Source organism: Pezoporus occidentalis, unplaced genomic scaffold (assembly GCF_034315485.1).
Source record: "Pezoporus occidentalis ecotype Australia unplaced genomic scaffold, CSIRO_AGI_Poc_V1 ctg69, whole genome shotgun sequence".
Classification (NCBI taxonomy): Eukaryota; Metazoa; Chordata; class Aves; order Psittaciformes; family Psittacidae; genus Pezoporus; species Pezoporus occidentalis.
This window is the reverse complement of record NW_026916041.1, coordinates 4,117,023-4,135,459: the sequence shown is the minus strand read 5'-3', so window position 1 is coordinate 4,135,459 and position 18,437 is coordinate 4,117,023. Positions and strand designations below refer to the sequence as shown.

Genomic DNA, 18,437 nt, shown 5'->3' with positions numbered 1-18,437 from the left:
ACTTATTACAAAAAAAGTAAAATTTTTTTGGAAGTTGTTATATAAAAAATTAATTATATTTTACTAGTGGAATCATTAACAGATAGATAGAAATAATATTTCTTTCCTTACAGAAACATTATCATCTTGGGAACGCTAAATTGAAAATGTTTAATAACATCCAGAAACACTGCACAATCGTACAATGCAGTTTATGCAGTTTATGTTACTAATAGGGAAATTGTATTTTTGTGTGGATAGTAAGGGAAATTGCATTCCATATAGAACATCTTTATTTATGTGACTTCAATACAACATGTACTTTTACTTCTGTTGCCATAAAATAACATTCATATCATAAAACCTGGGAAGTTGATAAGATCAGGAATCATGATAAAGGTGCCTCTAAATTCTATCCCTCTGCTTGATTTTTGGTCCATGAGACATGAGAAGATGTAAATATCGTTCTGTAGATATTTCTTTGCTCATCACTGCTACATAGAGCAAAGAAACTACCCTCTGCATTGCAGACCTCTACCTTGATAATGCTGAACTTCAGACAGAAATGGTCAAGCTTATTGTTCTACCAGCTTTCTTTTCCTTCCCAGTGACCTCAGAATATGTTTTATCATTATTTAACTCTGCATCCAGTGCTGACTGGCTCCTGTTAGGTCTTAGAGGAATGGGTTGATTCAGTAGTCTCTAAGATATAGATAACAAAAAACAAAAAAAGAGAACTTCCTTTATTTTCTACCTGGGAAATTTAACAATTAGGACTAATCAAAGCAAATAGAGGCAGCAGGATTGTGCTCTTAGAAGTCAGAACACTGTGTTCTTTTCCTTCCTCTTCCCAGCTTATGCTCTCTGGTTTCAAACCAGCTACTTTTGTGCTTTTTACCTGATATGATATTTGGATTTTCTGTTGCAGGTATTTTTCCACCTGCTGTCTGAAAGTCCTTAACTTATTTTTTCAGAGACATCAGTATTGTCCCTTTGTTTACCAAAGTTAAAAATCCTGTATTTCCTTTTGTAATTTTTCTGATTTTTTTTTGCTTTTCTGCCACTTCCTCTTCATGATTTCCTGTATCTCCCTAAAGCTGTTTGTTGGTCCATGTAATTCATGTATTTTCCATTGCAGCAGAATCAGTAGGTTCAGCTGAGTCTTGTATGTGTGTGTGTCCTTGAAAATTCATGTTAACCAGAGATCTCAGCTGCCTTGTGGAACATGATTGCAGAAGTATATCTCAGTATATTGTGGGTAACAATCACTGTCTTGTTTCTTCCATTCCCTCACAAAATGTCTTTCTGGAAAAAGAGTATATGTCTTCCTCCTAAAGGTATTAAAAATACACAAGTTGATTATTGCTAAGATGATGAGCAAGTAAAGTATGTTATCCAGGTAATGTGCTTTACCGATCTAAAGCTGGTCAAGCCAAGTAAGTTCTAGAAGGAGATTAAAATCTGAAGTCTAGCCTAGAGATGTGTTCATTTGCATCCACTATTCAGAGGAAAAATAGAAAAGATGGAGTGCCATCAGAGAGCTTGGGCTAGAACAATGTCACCATGCATTCCTCTCAAAGAACATTTTCCACATCACTTCATTTTAAGACTGGTCAGTATATGGGTGAAGACTGCATTTATTTGAGGATTTTTAAATAAAGTTTCCAAAACTTCTTCTTAAGTTATCATTAACATACAATGTCCTGAAAAGTATAAGGTCTTGAATCTTCGGTGTGTGGTGGAGAAACAGGTCAGTGTGTAAATATCCTCCCTTCAGAAAAGCCACTGCTTCTTCTGCAGATGTGCAAAGGAAGGTTCCAGGCACACCTTCCATCTCCATTGCCCTCTTTCACTCACTTTGGAAGCTTTTTTTGCTAGTGTGAAACCGCCTCCTATGACTAACATGAGGAGCAGCGATTCTGCTCTCTGAGGAAGGTGAAGAAAGGAGTAAGACAATCTACTCGTCTGCAGTTGTACTAAGTAATTGCCGCCTTGTTTCTCTTTACATGCCTACACTGTCATGAGTTTAGGATAAACAGTATTCTGTTAGGCAGGTGACATTTTTAAGATGCACTCAGGGTAGGCCTTGTGAACAATCCTGGATTAAAACATCCTGTTTATCTCTTTAGAAAACCACAAATCTCATTTATTTTCAATGATCTATGCTCTGTTTGATTTGTATAATCCTTGTCTTCAGGACGGCAAACATCAAATTTGAAACAATTAATTTAAATTATAAAACAGGTTTAGACCTTGTTTAGATATTGTTTTTTTATCAGCATTACATTTTTTTCTCCCTATGTGTATACAGTTGGATTCATGATATTAGTAGATGTCTTTACAGTAGTATAAATAGAGATTGATAAATGTATAAAAATACATTTAACTTTTTTTCATAGGAGCTATATTGTAAAATATGAACCATATACAAATGATACATGATGGCAGCTCTGGATAGTACATTTAGTTAGTAAACTTTGAAATCTTTATATCGAATGTGTCTGCGATGAGAAATGTAATTATTTTTAATTTGTGCTAATAAAATCTATCAGTATATTTAAAACTATTTGGCATTATTCAACTAAGAATACCTAAGAAACCAGTGAAATCATGCATAAAGTGTTAGATGTCTGTAGAAAGTCAAACTGAGTTAATTTCAAGACTATTGGATAAAGTGTCTTTGCTTTTAGGATTTCATTGGTTTGATTTTTTTTTTTTGTTTGCTTTACCATATTAACTTTTTTAAAAAATTAGTATTTATTTACAGAAGGGTAAACAATTGTAAAAAATCATCAACATGCTTGTAGTGCAAAGTGAAATTTGCTCGTTTCTGGTGGCTTAAGGTACTTGGCCTGCCTCATGCCTCATGATGCTTGTAAGGTACATGACAATCTGGATGGCGGGTTATAAAAAACCCAGATGTTTACATTCTTGTTATTATTCATTGCTGGTGTCCATGCTGAATGATAATAAGAAGATGGCACCAGAATAATACTTTTTCTTTTTAATGAGCAAATGTGAATAATAAAATTTATTCTGTGTATCTGTGGGAATTTATATGGTGCTAAAAACAAAATTGTCAAGCCATCTGCACTGTTGAATGTTATACCAAGCCAAATGCAGCAATAGAAAGGCTGCTGTAAAACTCATATAAGCAGTGCCACCATCATAACTTTCAACTGCGCTTACACAACTGTTGACAGTTTTGTTTTAAAAGTAAATTTACGATACTGCTGTCAGATCATGGAGCAGAGAAATGACAGAAACTTAACATGGAAATAAATAGAGAATGAGAAAAAAGGAAGCATGAATAGTAATTTGGTGATACTAATATGAAGACACTTGATCCTGGCTTGAAAGAATAAAGAGCAAAGGTGACTGGAGAAAAAAAAAATAAAATCAGAATTAGGTATTAAAATTTTCACCGGTTTCAATTGAATATAATTCCTAAAAATTTGGAGAATTTGTCTTATCACAGTTAAACTTACAGTGATTATATGCTAAATCCCACGTAGGTCTTGCACTACACACATACAATAATTGTGTGTAAGATGACCAAAACTCTGGTTGCTAACAACCCAGGAGCACAACTGTTCAGTATTCTGATTCTACGAAGGAAGAACTATCATTTAAGGTCTGCATAATTGTTTGCAGTAGTCAGCAGGCAGTTAAATAGTCTGAAGAACATCTGGAGTTAAATATTCAGTATTTTAAGTAAAGCATAGCAATACTCATACTCTTTATTTCCAGTATTTTTTTTCAAATGTCAAAGATAGGTGTTGAGAAACTGCAAATAACTGCAATCACAGTTCATCTGTCTCAGTTGTTTCCCTACAGTAATGGTATTTAACAAGGAAAGATTTCAAAAAGTAAGACATTTTGACTTTTTTATCACTTGCTTCATTCCCAGTTTGTGACCTTACCATTCTGCTTGTTATTATCACAGTATCACAGTATGCTAGAGATTGGAAGGGACCTCAAAAGATCATCTAGTCCAATCCCCCTGCCAGAGCAGAAACACCTAGATAAGGTTACACAGGAATGTGTCCAGGCAGGTTTTGAATGTCTCCAGGGAAGGAGACACCACAACCTCCCTGGGCAGCCTGTTCCAGTGTTCCGTCACCCTCACTGAGAAGAAGTTTCTTCTCAAGTTTAAGTGGAACCTCTTGTGTTCCAGTTTGTACCCATTACCCCTTGTCCTGTCGTTGTTTCCCACTGAGTAGAGCCTGTCTCCATCCTCGTGACACTCCCCCTTTATATATTTATATACACTAATAAGGTCACCCCCAGTCTCCTCCAAACTATAGAGACCCAGCTCCCTCAGTCTTTCCTCATAAGGGAGATGCTCCACTCCCTTAATCATCTTAGTTGCCCTGCACTGGACTCTCTCCAGCAGGTGCTTGTCCTTCTTGAACTGAGGGGCCCAGAACTGGACACAATATTCCAGATGGGGTCTCACCAGGGCAGAGTAGAGGGGAAGGAGGACCTCTCTTGACCTACTAACCACCCCCCTTCTAATACACCCCAGGATGCCATTGGCCTTCTTGGACACAAGGGCACAGTGTTGGCTCATGGTCATCCTGTCATCCACTAGGACCCCCAGGTCCCTCTCCCCTACACTGCTCTCTAACAGGTCGTTCCCCAACCTATACTGGAACCTGGGGTTGTTCCTGCCCAGATGCAGGACTCTACACTTTCCCTTGTTATATTTCATCCAGTTATTCCCTGCCCAACTCTCCAGCCTGTCCAGGTCTCGCTGTATGGCAGCACAGCCTTCTGGCGTGTCAGCCACTCCTCCCAGCTTAGTGTCATCAGCAAACTTGCTGATAGTACACTCAATTCCCTCATCTAAATCGTTGATGAATATATTAAATAATACTGGTCCCAGTACTGACCCTGGAGGCACCCCACTAGTTACAGGCCTCCAACTAGACTCCGCCCCATAGACTACAACTCTCTGGCTTCTCTCCTTCAGCCACTTCACAGTCCACCTCACTACCTGATCATCCAGTCCACACTTCCTCAATTTAGCTGTGAGGATGCTGTGGGAGACTGTGTCAAATGATTTGCTGAAGTCAAGGTAGACCACATCCACCACTCTGCCATCATCCATCCACCGTGTTATTTCCTCATAAAAGGCTAAGAGATTGGTCAAGCATGATTTCCCCTTGGTGAAGCCTTGCCCATGGGATTTCCCCTAGCAATTGCTTGAAAAGGCCAAAGTTTGCCCTGCTAAAGTCCAGGATTGCAATTCTACTTGGTATTCTACTGGTCCTACCACACAAGATCCTGAATTCCACCATGTCGTGGTCGCTGCAACCAAGGCAGCCCTCAACCTTTACTGATTTGACCGGACCCTCCTTGTTAGTGAGGATGAGATCCAGCAGCGCTCCTCTCCTGGTTGGCTCATCCACCATTTGCAGGAGGAAATGATCATCCATACACTGGAGGAACCTCCTGGCCTGCGGCTGGGTTTCCGAGTGGTCCTTCCAGCAAACATCAGGGAAGTGAAAATCCCCCACCATGACCACGGCCTGTGACTGTGAGGCCGCTCTCAGCTGCCTGTAGAAGGCCTCGTCAACTTCCTCACCCTGATCTGGTGGTCTGTAGCAGACACCCACAACAGTATTGCCCCTGCCAGCCTGCCCCTTAATTCTCACCCACAGACTCTCAACTCGCTTGTCATCTGTCCCTGGACAGAACTCGGTGCATTGTAGTTCCTCCTGCACATAAAGAGCAACCCCACCACCCCTCCTGGCTGGCCTGTCTTTTCTGAAAAGGACATAGCCCTCCATGACTATATTCCAGTCATGTGAGCTGTCCCACCACGTCTCTGTAATTGCCACCAGATCATAGTCTCCTGACTTAACACAGGTTTCCAACTCCTCCTGCTTATTTCCCATGCTGCGCGCATTGGTGTACAGACATTCCAGGGAGCGAGCTGAGCACACCGATTTCACCCTAGGATTATAGGAGGCCTCCCAGTCTTCATCAGTTCTGGAGTGCTGCCCCACTGGGGCAAGCCCAGCTACAACCCCATCCCCCTTTGAATCTAGTTTAAAGCTCTCCAAATGAGCCCTGCTAATTCGTGCCCCAGCATCCTTTTGCCTCTGTGAGATAAACCTTTCTCACTTGTCATTGTCCAGACTGGTGCCCTATAAAACCAGCCGTTAACAAAGAATCCAAAGCCCTGCCTGTAGCACCAGTCTTGAAGCCAATCGTTTGTGGACTGAATCTTCCTGTTCCGTCCCACATCATCAGTGGAAAATGGAAGGAGTGAGGAGAAGATCACTCGATCCCCAGACTCTTGCACCATTCGCCCCAATGCCCTGTAGTCTTTCTTCATCCCCCTCAGACTGCAGGAAGCAGCTTCCCCCTCACCTGTCTGGAAGACCAGCAGCGGGTAGTAGTCTGTCGGGTGCACCAGGTTGGGGAGCGAGTTATTATATTAGGTTTTACATTAGGGAATAAAAACAGAGGGAGATGAAACATTCTGAAGGTTTGCCAGACTTCATGAAACACGTGGTGCTTTATTTTTTGTGTGAGTAACAACCCATCAACTAAACTTTAAGGGACAAAGTTATGAAATAAATACAGTGGTGATTTCTGCCAAGCGCATAGGTTAGGACTCTGAAAAGGCATCAGTTACCTATAAAAAGGATCAAACTATAATTATTCTAGTTTTGTCATATATTTTTTTATTTCCATTATAAACACGATTAATGAAGTGTATTGAATATTTACTAGTGGAAGTGGAATATGAATTAAGTGAACACATACTGACTCAAGAATTCATTTTTAATGCATTTTAAGATACATAAATATAATTTGAAATAAAAGGAGCTTATTCTCATCACAGTAAAGTATCATTTGCATTAAATTCCAGCTTTAACTCTTCCTAACATTTTGTTGTGAATTTGAAAGCTTCTAATTTTTTCTGTCTTTTTTGGAAATCCTCTGATCAACGGCCCTTCACTTTCCTTCAGCTGAGGGAGAGAAAGTAAACAGGAAAAAACCCAACAAAATCAAACAACAAAACCAACAACAAACCACCTAAAACCCTCTGAAACAAATAAACAAAAAAACCCTGAAGTAATAATTGTCAGCTAGATAAAACATTTGTATTTCCTATATACAGTCTCCCCCATTAACAGTCCGCGCAGCCGTAGCAGACTAAACATTTCTTCCAAAGCACATCAATAGAAGTCTTTCCCACATATGTTAGAGCTTTCAATGCCCTACTGTCTGTATAAAAAAACAGTCAAATTTACCTTTTCACTATTTAACCAGAAAGAATTTGCTTGTTAGTAAGAAGTTATGTGAAGAATTTAGTTTTTTATGTCATGTGTTCCCACAGCTTCACTTTCCTTCTACTTCAGTATATTTGAATATGCAACAAATATGTGGCTTAGTGTTGCTGTCACTTATAGTGGTGTGTGCTCAACCCGTGTTTATTTTGGTATGACCTGATCTTGTTAATGTTGTAGCTGATAATGTTCTTAACAATTGCTGTTACTTTTATTCCTTGCGAAGTCCAGAGAAAGGTAATAGCATTACATACATCACAGCATATGTCTCCCAATGCTGTGCAACAGCTGTGATTTTGAATGATCTTTGAAACAGAAATGAGCTGGCTCAGTATCATTCACTGTATACCATCTGTTGTTCACACCATAACTACCAACTGGTAAGGTCCAAAACGCATGTTTGAAACTGCCATTACCATCTGAAGCCTTCTGTGCATGGTCATGTGAATTGGCAGAAGGATAAACCACATGGGAGGCAGGACAGTGAATGACTGAAGATGCTCACCCCTGTCATAATCAAGCCCTATAAGTGAATTTTGTAAGGAATCTCAATAAAAGTAAATGTCATGCTAGCACAGACTTTCATCCTCAGAGAGCACAGACCTCAGCTTTCCGTGACCATTCTTCATTATTCTCTTTGTCTCCTTTATTTTCACTACTTCAAATGGCTCTGCACATATTCATTGAATCCTTTCTTCTTTCAACTGGCAGGGAAGGAAAGATGGATATGTTGAGCAAACTGTAGTGTTTGTGCTTGGAAGTGGGTGACAAGCAGCTGTAAAGAAGCTGATAAAAAATTTACTCTGGAAACCCAGCATGGGAGGGACTAAAACTATATCTCCTCTCCTAATTAAAACTGTGATAATATGTAACATGCTTAAAATCACTACAGCATAAACAGGGAGATTAAAAAAAAACCTCCTTTAAACAAACATTTAATACCACTGAGGGATAGTTGAAATACAGCTCTCTAGATTTTTCCCTCTTGGTGAGTGGCATACACCTGATCCTCAATCTTTGGGGAAATATTACATTTCCTTATAAAATATTTATACAGCACAGTATCTTAACCTTGTAAGTCTTTGTAGCAGCCTGCCTAGCTTTACAGGTAAGTGCAATGGCTAATATGAGCAGCTATGATTTTATCTCTCAGGATATCTTTGCAAATATGCTTGGGCAAAATATATTTTCATATTTCTCCTCTAATATTTTAAATATTGTCATAAATAACAATGGATTGACTGAAGTGAAGTATCCAATAGGCCAATTCAATATATATGCTCATGGATCTTCTGTGATGTAACTCAGAATACATACATGATGTCAGAGTATCTTCTCCTTCAGTGTTATTATTACTAAAAATAGCAATGTTTTTTGGAAACGCAGGTGAAGGTAGTGCTTTGAAAAGAAAAATAACACATGGTTCCTGCACAGTGGAGCCTGTAGTCTAGCTCAGAAAGTGTCCCTGTGGCCTAAATGACATAGTACAAAGGGAAGACAGACCTCAAAGCAAGCTTTTCAGATAAGTACTAAAATGCAAATTATGCTCCCTTTTCCCTGTTTCTAGGGGGCATATGAGGATCTTTATTCCCTTTTTTCAGCCAAAGCTGTGTTTGAAAGCGAAGTCTCTACTGAAAAGACACAGGTGAGAAGTGTATTTTGAAGGAGAATTAGAAGAAAGAAAAAAATGTAAAAAGGAGAAGATAGTTGCAAGAATAGGAGGGGAGGCACAATTATTGGGGGAAGTGTTAGACTAAAGGCTTAATATGAGAAGAGGTGAGATAATCACAGAAGTGTTCAATGAGGAAGAAGAGCTTAGCTAGGAAGCTAGAGCAGATTGAAGCTGGGAAACTGGAATTGTGGGCTTGTGAGGTAAGCTATCCAATTGCAAGAGAGAGCACAGGAAACATCCTCTCCAAAAACAGGGACAGGGTGTGGGAGAATACTACCAAACACTGGTGCAATTGCTACTTCTGTAGACATGCATGCCAGTATATAGAGAATATATTTAGTTAGTAAATGCAAAGTAGGGTTTCAACCACTGAGCATTGCCAGTATCCAGGAGGCACCAGGCTATTATTTTGATTTAAGACGGTTTAGGTATCATGAGGTTTGTGTAGACGCTGTGCTAAGAGTTATGCATTTACCTTGTATTATCAGCATGTAAAAGTCAAGTGGGTAGTTTTGAATGATTCGTCACCCACAACCAAAGGTTAAATCTTACTGCCACAGGTACTAAAGGCAACCCCCATTGATTTCAGAAACACAAGGTTTTCAGCTGTGGGATTTCATAACTGCAGTTTTGTCTTTAGGCCATAGTAAAGAAAATCTGATTAAAAATGTTTTAAATTCTATGGTCATTTCAGAAATAATCTAAATAATTTGTACATCCGTCATGAGTAATTTAATTTCTTGAGGAGCAGGAGAGTGCAAAGTAACAAAAGTATATGGTCTCTGTGAGGCTAGGATTTTTTATTTTTTATTCATTTCTATGCTTTCTTACCTCATTTTGTCTTAACATTCACTCTTCTTTCCTAATAAAATGTAAAATTGTTGTGTATTATTGCTGCAAATGTATTACATTACCAGCCGCAGAGCCTCTTGAGATGATTTCATTTTCATTCTGCGTTTGAACCCTATGTAGCTGATATCAAAATACTCTGTGGACTTACTGAACTGAAGGTGCTTTATAAATGCAAGGTATCTGTAAGGCATATTTAATTTTGCATTATCTGCAGTGATAGAACATTTTTCATTTGTGTTTGGCAGAATTACTGTAGCCCTTTGGGAGTCTTTCTTATTTCTTCAGTATGTATTAATATTAATATTGATAGTACTGAAGACTAACACACAATATGTACGTGTATATATGCTTTTGTACAGGTAACAAGTTCTGGGTTTTCAAGGACACTACTCTCCAGCCAGGTTATCCTCATGATTTGATAACTCTTGGAAGCGGAATACCTTCCCATGGCATTGATTCAGCAATTTGGTGGGAAGATGTTGGGAAAACCTACTTCTTCAAAGGAGATAGGTTGGTATAGGAATTATGCAAGGAAGCACATTTCTTATAACCTAAATCATATTTGTGTGGATATACTGAAATGTTCAAAAACCGTGTAGAGGAGGCTGTCAGTGATATGGCTTAGTGGTGGTCTTGGCAGTCCTGGGGTAATGGTTGGACTTGATGGTCTTAAAGGTCTTTTCCAACCTAGTTGATTCTATAAGTATATGAGTATATGTATGTCCAGTGGAAAATTTTTTTTATAGGTCATCAGTGAGTCATAGTTGTCACAAATATAAACTTAAGTATTCAAATTAATGTAGTTACACACACTCTTACCTGCTCCTTTTTGCACACATTTCTAAACCCTGTCACATAAACAGGCAAGGCATGTTGCAAAGCTTTTTAAGGTCAGTGAAAATTACTTCTCTGCTACTATTCAAAAATAGGGTAAGAAAGGGAAATGACAGCTAAGCCAGGAAATGAAAGAGCAATCTGAGCAGTTCCTTTGGAGTTATTTTTAAGTAAAACTTACAGTTCCCTTCGGAAGGGACACTTATTTTTATGATTAATAAAGAGCAGGAAAAAATTGTAAAATCTGAGTTACTTGAATCCTGAAAGAGACTTGTACTGGTCACTCAGTGTCTCTGTGTCTTCATTTCCCTGCCTATAAAAATAAGTTATCTGACTGATGGATTTTATGAGTTTTCAGGATGTTGCTATGTTTGTTGATTGATGTATCACTGCAAATTCTGAGTCCTCAGAGAAAAATTATCCCTTATTAATAATTGTAATGTCTGTATTAATTTTATTAAAAATATAATGACTGCTTTTGTTACTGTTTGGTACGTAGGATTCTGGGACACTAACAGTATTCATGAATCTCTTAAGAAATCAATGTACATCATAGAATATGTTTAGAACACTGCAGCTGAAAATTTACTAGCAGTACTGTAATATTGCACTACAAATTGACATATGCAATTTTAATATTAAAGCTTTATTAAAAAAGAAATAATTTTTTTCCCAACACTCATGATGAGGAAAGCACATAACCAAGTAAAATTTCTGTGCTGTTTGAAAACTAAGTATCATTTCAAGCAATCTGTTTCCACAGTGAAAAAGAAAGCCAACTAAATAATTTGCTTCCAATAGTTGAGTCTGGAAAAGAAAGATGTTACATTTCAAAATAAAGAGTGTCATTGGCTGGTTACTGGTGCATACGTGACTAGATTAAGGAATCAGGCTATAAAAATAATTTATGCATGAGAAAGAAAAAATAACTACAAAGGATTTTAATGTAACTTGCCAACTCTTAACCCACTTGAAATCTTCACCTTTTAATTTAATTGAAAGTTTAAAGCCAAAGGACTGCCCCACAGAGAGAATTCAGAGGAGTTTAAACCATTTTGGTTTTTAAAAAGATTAATATGTGAATTGATTAGAGTGTCTTAAGTAACTTGCAGGGACAAAATGTCATCCATTTAAGGATTTTTTAATATGTCAGGAACAATCATAACAAGGACTTCTAAAAGTTTAAGTCAAATAAAAAGGGGCCAAGTTTTCTGCAGTGACTAGATTATGAAGGAAAGTGATACATTTCAGGCTTTTGATGTCCTGAAATGTCGAGTGGATGCTTTCAATGTAATTTTCACATGAATAAGACTGATTTTGGAAAAAAAAAATAAAAAAAAATTCTCACAGGAAACCATGCTCTAAATTAGTGGAGCTAATCAAAACACCCAAATGACCCACCCAAATATTGTATCAGAATACACAGAGGTACTAGAGATACAGTATGCTAATTCTTAGAACCAGTAAGAGATAATCAACAGTAACTGTAAGTATTAGATAATAGTAAATACTTCTTACATGTTCGGGCTGCATTCTGAAGCTTTTTAAATTGGAAAAGGCCTAGCTGAGAAAAAAAGGCACAAAAGCAGGTTGAATTTTGTATCTATTTAATGATAATGAAATGAGAAGCTGCTGTAATGCATACATATAAAGAGTTAAATTAGGATTCCTGGGAGTATTTTAATCTTAATCTACTGTCATTTTCATAATTAAAATATGATCTAAAACATTAATATATTATTTTTTGCATGTTGTATCTCTGCCACCATGTAGAAGTCCAAGGCATCAGAATTGCTGCAATTATAAGTGAGATGCATGCTGATTTAGTTGTCAAAGTGCATATGTCTTTTATCTTCTTTCTGCTTACATGAAACAGTTGTCCAGTCAGCAAAGAGATTTCTTTGTAGTATGCTAGTATGCTCAAAGAAAAGAAGTCAAGAATTCCCATTTGTGGCTAAAGAACATAGCAACGTTAGAAGGCAGAAATATGTAGTTATTCAGCTGCTCTCTTATAAATGATTTTTTCTTTTTTCTTTATAAAACATTTCAGGTACTGGAGGTACAGTGAAGAAATGAGATCCATGGACCCTGGTTATCCCAAACCAATCACAATATGGAAAGGTATCCCAGAATCTCCTCAGGGAGCCTTTGTCCACAAAGAAAATGGTATGCAAACACATTCCTGTTCTAATGATTTACTAACATCTTTTATGTGAGATAGAGTAGTAGAGTGGTGATTGAGTATTCAGGGTAAGTAATGAAGGAATTCGTGATCTATGATCAGAATATTTACTGTTGTGGAACTTGCTATTGTAGAAATGGCTGTTTGCATGTACTTTTTAGCACAACAGAGAAAAGTCTTTCAAATTTAGTATCATAAACCTCAATTTATGTTTTTTCTTCTGTCTTCACTTAATTATTTTTGTTCTCTGCTGTACCTCTTAAAAAGTACCTCTTAAAGCAAGCTTCCTAAACACAGTATATTCCTGTTTGAATTGTCAAGGTATTGGCTGTTTAAACAGCTTAGAAGGTGTTATTTTTATTCTGAACTAGAAAAGGGAAACAAAATCTTTAGCTAAGCAGAAATATCCTTAGGAAACTATGAAAATAAAAGATGTCATAAGCCCATGATGCAGAAATGCAGACCATAGGGATGTTAGTCTGAAATGCTAATACCTGTATCAAGATGCATCATCACAGGAAACTAAAATCTCATCTGGCTTCACCTCCAAATGAATGAGGGCAGCCCAGATATCCATCTTACAAGAATTCAGTGCTTCTCAGGGGCTGCTGGAAGGCTGCCAACACAGCGCTCAGTTGCTCAGAGTTTAAATCGCTTCGACAGGAATAAAAACATGCATTTATTGTCACTTATTGTTGGAGAATTGTTGTATGGCATATGTGATTTATTTATCAGTAGGTTCCATTTGCCTCACAGGCAGCACATAGAAATATTGTCATTATTTTAATTTCCTTTTAATAAGCAGATAAAAAATTCTTTCCTTGTATAAATCATTTAATTCTCATATTTCAATCTATAGCTTGATTAAGTAATTTATCATGGAAATGTTTGGGGGAGGAGGGAGTGGGTTTTAGGTTTGGATTGTTTTTTTTTTGGAGGGTGGGTTTTTTTTCAGAAATATGTTTTATTGCTTCCTTGCTTTGTCTCTGTTCTATCCAGAAGCAGAAACTATCTCTAGATTCTGGACTTTTGGATAGAATGGATTTTTTTGTGTTGTATTTATTTGTTTTAACTGGAAAGTAGGTCAGTCAAGATGATACTCTGCATACATCCCATTCAATAGCTAACTGTTTGTAAACACAGATGTATGTGAAAACGGACACAAACATTATATATGCACAGACAAACATAATGTATACAACCTCTGCTTTCTTCCTTCAATTATTTTCCAGTGTATTTTCAAAGAAATTTAACATATATATATATGTATGTATGTATTTCTTACCTTGACTACATTCCCCACAATAAGTTTTCTATGCTGAGCTCAGGTACACATGTCTCTCATTACAAATTAATATTATCTTACTGTAACACTCAGACCAGTGTTTCTGAAAACACTGCAGTGGCAGAACACTCATTGCTAAATCGGGAAAGACTCTTGACTACAGCAAAGCCACTTATCTTTTTTATCCCAGTGGCTTTGATAGTCTGTCTGACTCTTTGAATGAGGAGGATGGTAAAACATGACATGAGATAGCGGAGGAGGGGAAGGGAAAGAGGTCATTCTTGGCCTTCTCAGAAAGCCTAAAAAGGCCCAAGGGCAGAAAGAGGCATTGAAAATGACACCATAAGGTTCCCAAGGAGACCACTAAGAAAATTTCCTTGAAATCAAGAAAGTAGAAATGTTAAGAAACAGTTCGCAACTCCACTGTTGTTTGTATGAGGACAGAAAGAAACAATAGCAGATGAAAATAAGAATTACCACTGCTTAATTGGAAAGAAGTTGATTACATTTTGCCCAAAACTGTTTTCCTTTCCAAAACTGTGTTTTCTTCCCTTTGGGCAGAAGTAGAGTTGATAAGTTTTATTACTATATCTTTGTAAAGGAACACTTGAAAGCATGTCTTTCAGTTAATCCATTTAATTTTAAAGAATACTTTCTTCTTTCCCTTTCTATTTTGTAAACCATGCAAATGAGCACCTGCAATAAATCTGATCATAAAGGAGTTTTCTTACTGTCCACAAAAATTTCAGGTAATCTTGCAGTAAAAGGCTTGGGAAAGAAAGAAAAAACAATTTCCTACTCGAGTCAGCATACTGACTCGGTGTCCTAGAAGCTTGGTTAGGCTCAGGTAACATCTTTGAAACTATCCTTGATACTTCCCATATTGTGATTTGGATACTAATGCTCTGGTAGAAACTCTTAAGGAAGAGTGAGGAAGAAATTTCCTTTTGTTGCTCCATAGAATCTGAGATCACACAAAATTCTTCAGATTGGAGAAAGCTTTCCTTCCGCCTTGAGAGCAGCATAGAAAATCTTATCTCTCAACTAAAAATTATAAAGCGAATAGTGAGGCAATTTTTAGAGGGAAAAGAAAATGTAGTCTATTAGTCCACTGAGCTTTTTTTGCCTTGTGCTTAACTAGTACTCCTATTCTGAGTTCCTATTTGGCACATTAGTGACCGCTATGTCCTTTCATGCTGTTTGGGTCAGGTATTGTGCTCACCACTGTCAGGTTCTACCACCTTGAAAATTTTAAGGAGCAACTCACAGAGCAGGTTCAACAAGTCAAGCAGATGAAAGCACTTTCAACAGTTGTGTGATGTCACTTGTTCTGCCATGAGAAGCAGTAAAACTACTCAGTCTCTTAAAACTACCCTTCTCTGCTGGTGATTTCTATCCTTCTGAATGTTACTGACTGTTATCCTGGTTCCTGCCTCAGCAAAGCAGAGCTTTCTAAGTAGAAGGCAGTTTGAAACAGGAAAGTTTAAACTACCTTCAGAGTTTTCCAGTGGAAAATATGCTCTGATTGAAGAATTTTTATTGGTTCTATAGAGGCTAGCAAGTCCTTTGCTGCTTTGATTTTAACAGTTTTAATTTGATCTTTCAGTATAATAACAATTAATACTAACTAATGTCAATATTCTGACTTATATGTACATTGGATGTATACCTGTATGTATTCTGTATATTTGTAAGAATATAGATTTAGAGATGTCATATCTGTATGTATTCTATATGTATTAAAATACTGATAATATATCAGATTTCTACACTTGAAATATTTGTCCAGGTCCAGTATGTACAGTGAGTTCTTACATATACATTGGTATATGAAATGCAAGGATAGCATAAGCTGGGGTTCAGAATGCTGAAATTCTTCAGTTTAGAGTATTTTTCATTTAAAATACAGATTGCTTTAAGGAACTTGATATATGCTGAAATTTTAAAACTACATCATAGTAAGGAATTATAGTCCTCTTTTTAGTTTTGTTCCAATCAGAATAGAAGGCATTTTGTGAACAAGCCTTTTAACTACTGTTTTGATGTAGCTGTGCTATTCTTTTCTTTTTTCTTTATAATCAGTATTGTACCTTTCTATAGATAAACTAACAGTACGGATTAAAGAAAGAAAAATACTAGCTTTTCAGTGGCTAGGAAGGCCATTAAAATGACATAAATAGGAAATGTAGAATAATGTTCTAACATTCTAAGTATTCTGAAAAATGGCAGTAGATGATGAGGGTGATCTTACAGTTTGAGCTGCCAAATATGCTATCAAGTAAATTTTTTGGAGAATTGAAAGAAACTAACTGCTGTTTAAATAGGTAATTACTAATATTATCTCCAGATAGCCAGTCACTGATGTTTTCAGGAAGCGTTGTTAATACAACAAATAGTGCCCAATCCTTCTTGATGTTCTTAGTTGACTCTAGTACTGGAGGAAATACACAGAGGTCTATAAAGTGAAGCTAAGCAAAAATCCAACTGTTTGCATTCAGTTCATTAGCAGTGGGAAGTTCACCCATCCTGATGTTTGTTTTTTTTCTTGCTATTTTTCAGCTGGGATAATAAAGTAATGCAGATTTTTGGCAAAGTGGCAAGGGGTTTTTCTCCATTTAGGCATGTTTAATAATAAGACTGAATTGTGAATTAATAATCAAACACTTTGCAGAAACCTTAAATCTTGTTACACCTGTTTGCTCTTGGCAAAGCTGGTATTTCACCCAGTTTCCTTCTTCTGAAGTACAGAAGCTGGTTATGTGAGTGTAAAGAGGGTCAGTTCTCATTTCTGGCTAGCATAGCATTGCAATTTGTTTCAGTAGACTTCCCATCTTGAAGAGGTTGTGATGCTTTAAAGTCCTGGCCCTGAGGACTGGTTGGGTTTTCAGCAGCTGAAGAAATCATGTGGACCCTTGTCTGTCAAAGATCATATTCTGTGTAATTCCTTTATTTTTCTGTAGTAATGTAAGAAAATGAAATCCCAGTTTATTTAAAAAAAAACAAAAAAAAACCCCACCCCAATGTTAGGTTCTCTAGAAAGAGTAAGAAACAAAATCTGTAAAGATTTGAAAGACCTAGAACTGAAGTCTATTTTTAATTTTTTAATTACAAAAAAAAATGATACCAGTAGTTTCAGTCATAGTGTGTTGATGATGTGATTTGATCCAATATGACCATGAATAATTTCAATTTTCTTCCTCAGGCTTCACATATTTCTACAAAGGAAAAGAGTACTGGAAATTCAATAACCAGATGCTCAGGGTGGAACCTGGCTATCCCAGATCCATCCTCAAGGATTTTATGGGTTGTGATGGACCAACAGATCGAGATAAAGACCGACACAGCCCTCAAGATGACGTTGACATTGTCATCAAACTGGACAACACAGCCAGCACTGTGAAAGCCATAGCCATCGTCATTCCCTGCATCCTGGCCTTGTGCCTCCTTGTCTTGGTTTACACTGTGTTCCAGTTCAAAAGGAAAGGAACACCCCGCCACATACTGTACTGCAAACGCTCTATGCAAGAGTGGGTGTGATGTAGGGTTTTTTTTCTTTCCCTCCCAGGAGTTTGTGGTAACTTGAGATTCAACACAAGAGCTGTTAGGCAGTTTCCTAGCTGTGAGCGGGCATCTGTCAGTCTGAAACAAAGCTGATCTTTAAAACCCAGGGGGTTGCCTGCCCTGCGTATGAGTGGCGATTCGCTCAGCTGGGAAGCTTCCATGATACACAGTATCTGCTGTTTCTTCAGTCCTTTGTCTTTCTTTGTCATTCAATCTAGGCCTTTCCTCTGCACGCTCAATGCCCTATAAACTATCAGGATTAACTAACAAAGAGGAAAAACAAAAAATCTCCAATGTTTCTACATTTGTCCCTTAAGGCCTGTTTCCCTTTGAAAAATTTTTTGCTGAAAGTGAATTTTTTTAGAAAAACACAACAACCTACAACGGAACTTTCAGGAAAGTGAGAAGACCCAAAATAGCTTTGTCTCCAAAGAGGATTGCTTTCTGTCTGCTACGGATTAAGTCCTATACTCCTACTTCCAGTTTTGTTGTCAGGTGGGAGACTCGGATGACACACAGGACTTCAGACTGTTTGGACAGCCATTTTCCAACAAACAAGGGGCCAAAATATCTGCAATATAGTAACAGCCTTAATAATACATTCATTTTGTGTTTTATACAGCTGCTCTGGGCTACGTCCTCAATGTTTTAAACTCATTTATATTCGTCACTATATTCAAGCAGAACCTTTTTATTGGTTTGTTTGGTTTTTGGTTGGTTTTCCTGCATAATCTTTCCCAAGCTGTATCAAGCCAACTGCCCCAG

General features: G+C 37.4%; 1 protein-coding gene across 2 annotated transcripts in view; it reads left to right on the top strand.

The window, feature by feature from the left end:
• MMP16 (matrix metallopeptidase 16) overlaps positions 1–18,049 on the top strand; it is a 199,296-nt gene extending 181,247 nt beyond the window's left edge. For both annotated transcript variants that reach the window (XM_062641616.1, XM_062641617.1), the window contains 3 exons: positions 10,170–10,320; positions 12,695–12,810; positions 17,314–18,049. In XM_062641616.1, coding sequence (XP_062497600.1) covers positions 10,170–10,320; positions 12,695–12,810; positions 17,314–17,648 — 602 coding nt within the window. In that variant the 3' untranslated portion in view covers positions 17,649–18,049. The remainder of the gene's footprint in view (positions 1–10,169; positions 10,321–12,694; positions 12,811–17,313) is intronic.
• The last annotated feature ends 388 nt before the right edge of the window (positions 18,050–18,437 follow it).